General features: G+C 35.9%; 1 protein-coding gene across 1 annotated transcript; it reads left to right on the forward strand.

Moving 5' to 3' along the window:
* The first annotated feature begins 2,629 nt into the window (after positions 1–2,629).
* On the forward strand, positions 2,630–3,247 carry LOC119666251. Its single transcript, XM_038075534.1, has one exon. It carries the CDS (start codon positions 2,630–2,632, stop codon positions 3,245–3,247), a length of 618 nt encoding a protein of 205 aa, XP_037931462.1.
* Positions 3,248–3,617: the final 370 nt, after the last annotated feature.

Raw genomic sequence — 3,617 nt, forward strand, 5'->3', positions numbered from 1 at the left:
ATACGGCCGAAAACAGTTCCTCGTGGAACGCCAGTATTCAAGTTTCACGTCATAACTAAGGAAATACATAAGATGTTTCGTTTTTGTTTTATTTATTTTACTTTATTGAAGCTGAGTATGTGTGCAATATTTATCGGTTATTACCACCACTGGTTGACGGTCGCTGATGCAGCTGCTAATATATTTGCTGTTGGTGCATTTGTAATACAAGCAGTTTTAGCACCTTGCAACTGTTGATGTTTCTGCTGTTGTTGTTGTTGTTGTGGGTGCTGCTGTTGTTGTAAAATATTTCGTTGATGTGGAGCTAATTGTTGTTGCTTGTTGTGTCTGCCTGTAAGTAATTCAGTAACCTCCATCTATTCAATAAAAACAACATAAAAAAAAATTATCCAACAGTAATCTTCAACTACTTATTGTCCTTTTTAAATTTAGAAAAGCATTCATCATAAAGTATTAGGAGAGATCGGTCTCCTTTGGTAATGATAACGGCAGCAGCCGTTGAGTGGCCTGTTCTAATCTGGTTAGAATTTAAACTGCACGTTCTTTCTCTTGGCAATCCTGTATTACACATCATCCTTACGATTTCCCCCTCTGTTCGTACACTTATCGATAAAGGGTGAATCAAAATGAGCAAGTCATAACATTAAATCCAAGCCTTTATCTGCTTTGACAGTTGAAGGCATGGAATGATGTTGTTTTTGCTTCTTTTGATTAGTCTCCTTTTCCGTTTGTTTTTTTTTTGTCTTTTGTTGTGTGACCGCCGCACGTAGAAGCACCATTGAAGTTCAATTATAAGAAAAATAGAAGTTTTAATAATAAATTCTAAAATAAACATACATTTTTTGGCGCCCAACGTGGGGCTCGAAGTTGACGGGTTGCCGTGTCATATTTTTTGTGTGCAGTACAAGTTTCGTTGGCTTGCAAAGTAAAATTGTTTCGTTTTTTCTCTAAACGTTGGATTTGGTTTGTATTTTATCACATATATAAGATATAAATTTAGTAAATTGACATTTAACCAGCTTCGAGTTTATTAATAACTACGTTCAAAGTTGTAGATATGGCTGAATTGAGTTCACTAGTCATCAAATGTAAGGTGATAGAGACCAATGTTACTAGGATAAAGAATTTGTTATCATGTGTGATGTCACATGCGGAATTGGAATGCAGGTAAAGCTTAATCGAAGCTTATTTCAAACAGTTGTTAGCGATACAATCGGATATTGAAGCGTTGAACGATAAAGATAACGCTCGTGTAGAAATAGAAGAACTTTGCATTTTAGCGAAAGCAAAGGCTATTGAACTTTCAGGTGACGACTTTAATCGAAGTCGTGGAGAGTTAGCGTTACACATTCCAAGCAGAAGCTCGAACAATTTACCAAAACTCAAATTGCCAAAATTTACAGGAAAATACGCAGAGTATCAAAACTTTATATCATCCTTCAAGCAATTAGTTAACGAAGACAAGTCACTCTCCAACATAGAAAAGTTTAACCACTTGATTCAATGTCTTGAAGGACAAGCACTTGATACCATTCGTTCATTTCAGATTACGACAGAAAATTACGAAAAGGCTCTGAACAGATTAAAAGAATAAAACTTTAATATTTATGGAACATATTATAGATCTATATAGCTTACCAGACGTACGCAAAGCGTCATCAATTACTTTGCGCAGTTTAGTTGATAGCGCATCAGCTATATTCAGTTCTCTCAAATCACTTGGAGACGACAAAGACATATGTGATGGAATGTTGATTCATTTAATATTGAACAAGTCCGATTCTGAAACGCAAAGACAATGAATGAGAAATTAGATTTATCAGTGTTACCTACGTGGAATGAATTTTCTCAACATATGGAAAGACGGTGTCAATTTTTAGAATCAGTTAGCCCGGATACAATAGAGAATACAAAACAAAAGCAAAAAGGTTACGTTACCCTCCAAAATAACCGTTCATCGTTTCATACACGCATCCGAGATAAAAATTGTGTATCATGTAAGAGCGGGGACCATTGGCTAAGTGGTTGCAAACGATTTATTGAAATGGATGTGTCGCGAAGATTTGACACTGTTAAAAAATTGGGTATTTGTATAAACTGTTTATCAGAAGGACACATCGTGGCTAAATGTCCATCAAAACATTCTTGTAAAATATGCAACAAACTACATCACACACTGTTACATCGCTCAGATATCTGTAGACAAAACATGGTGGAGTTGAATCAGCATCAATCAATGCACATATTAAAACTGTAGCACACAAGGTAATTTTGGCAACAGCAATTATTCTGGTAAGGGACTCGTTGGGTGCATTTAAAGTAGGAAGAGCATTGTTAGATTCATGTTCACAGGTGAACTTAATGACTGAATCCTTCGTTAATATGCTGAAACTATAGAAGAAAAAGACATCAGTAGAGGTTGTCGGTGTTGGGTGTACGTCCTCGAAGTTAAAGTACGAGACGCAAACGACAATTAGATCGCGATTTAATGATTCAGAATTTGATTTGAACTTTCTAATTTCAAATCGCCTGTCTGGGTATCAGCCTGACTCAGCATTAGATATTCGCTCTTGGCAATTACCGTCGAAAATCAATTTAGCTGACGAGCACTTTCATAATTCTCATTGACATGTTAATAGGAGCTGATTGCTTCTTCGAAATGTTACGCAGTGGGCAATTAAGGTTGGGCCGTAATTTATCAATGTTACAAGAAACAGTTTTAGGTTGGATAGTGTCAGGATGGTACAGTTCATCGAAACATGTTATCAATAAGTCATATCATATAACCAAGGTAGATACTGATATCGAATCAATCAATAAAAACTTAGAGTATCTGTGGCTATTACAAGACACAGCCAGTATACGTAAGAAATGGAACGAAGAAGAGCAATTATGTGAAGAAGCATTTGTGAAAACTACTACCACTTTACCAGATGGTAGAATTGAGGTTCAATTACCGTTTAAAGAATCGCCTTTATTACTCGGAGACTCGTACAATGTAGCATTAAAGCGTTTTCATTCGTTGGAAATACGTTTATCCCACAATTGTGAATTAAAGTATCAATATACAAACTTTATGAAAGAGTATGAGCAGTTAAATCATATGACGGAAGTGCTAGGTATAAAATCATATTTTATACCTCACCATTACGTACTCAAACCAAGTAGCACAACCACGAAATTACGAGTGGTGTTTGATCAACTATACAATCGGAATTATATTTGCATGTTATGCGTTTTCGATTGAAAAGATTCGCATTAAGTAGAGATATAACAAAAATGTACAGAATGATTCGAATACATCCTGACTGCCGTTCTTATCAGCAAATATTATGGCGAGAGACTGAAGATAATCCAATTCGCGTGTTTCAGTTGAATACAGTAACCTACGGTTTATCCGCGTCACCTTTTTTGGCGATAAGGAGTCTTCAATATATTGCGGAAAAGTGGGAAACCGAATATCAATTGGGTCCACATGTGCTAAAAAACCATTTCTATGTGGACGATATGTTAACGGGAGCTGATGACTTCAATGAACTACAAACAACACAATACGAAATTACGTCAATATTAAGAAAGGCTGGTATCGAAATTGCAAAAATACAGTCAAATCATCC

The sequence above is a fragment of the Teleopsis dalmanni genome, chromosome 1 (genome assembly GCF_002237135.1).
Source record: "Teleopsis dalmanni isolate 2A chromosome 1, ASM223713v2, whole genome shotgun sequence".
Taxonomy (NCBI): Eukaryota; Metazoa; Arthropoda; class Insecta; order Diptera; family Diopsidae; genus Teleopsis; species Teleopsis dalmanni.

Coding starts and splice junctions, on each gene's coding strand:
- LOC119666251 (XM_038075534.1), top strand. CDS start 2,630: ATGTTAATAGGAGCTGATTGCTTCTTCGAAATGTTACGCAGTGGGCAA.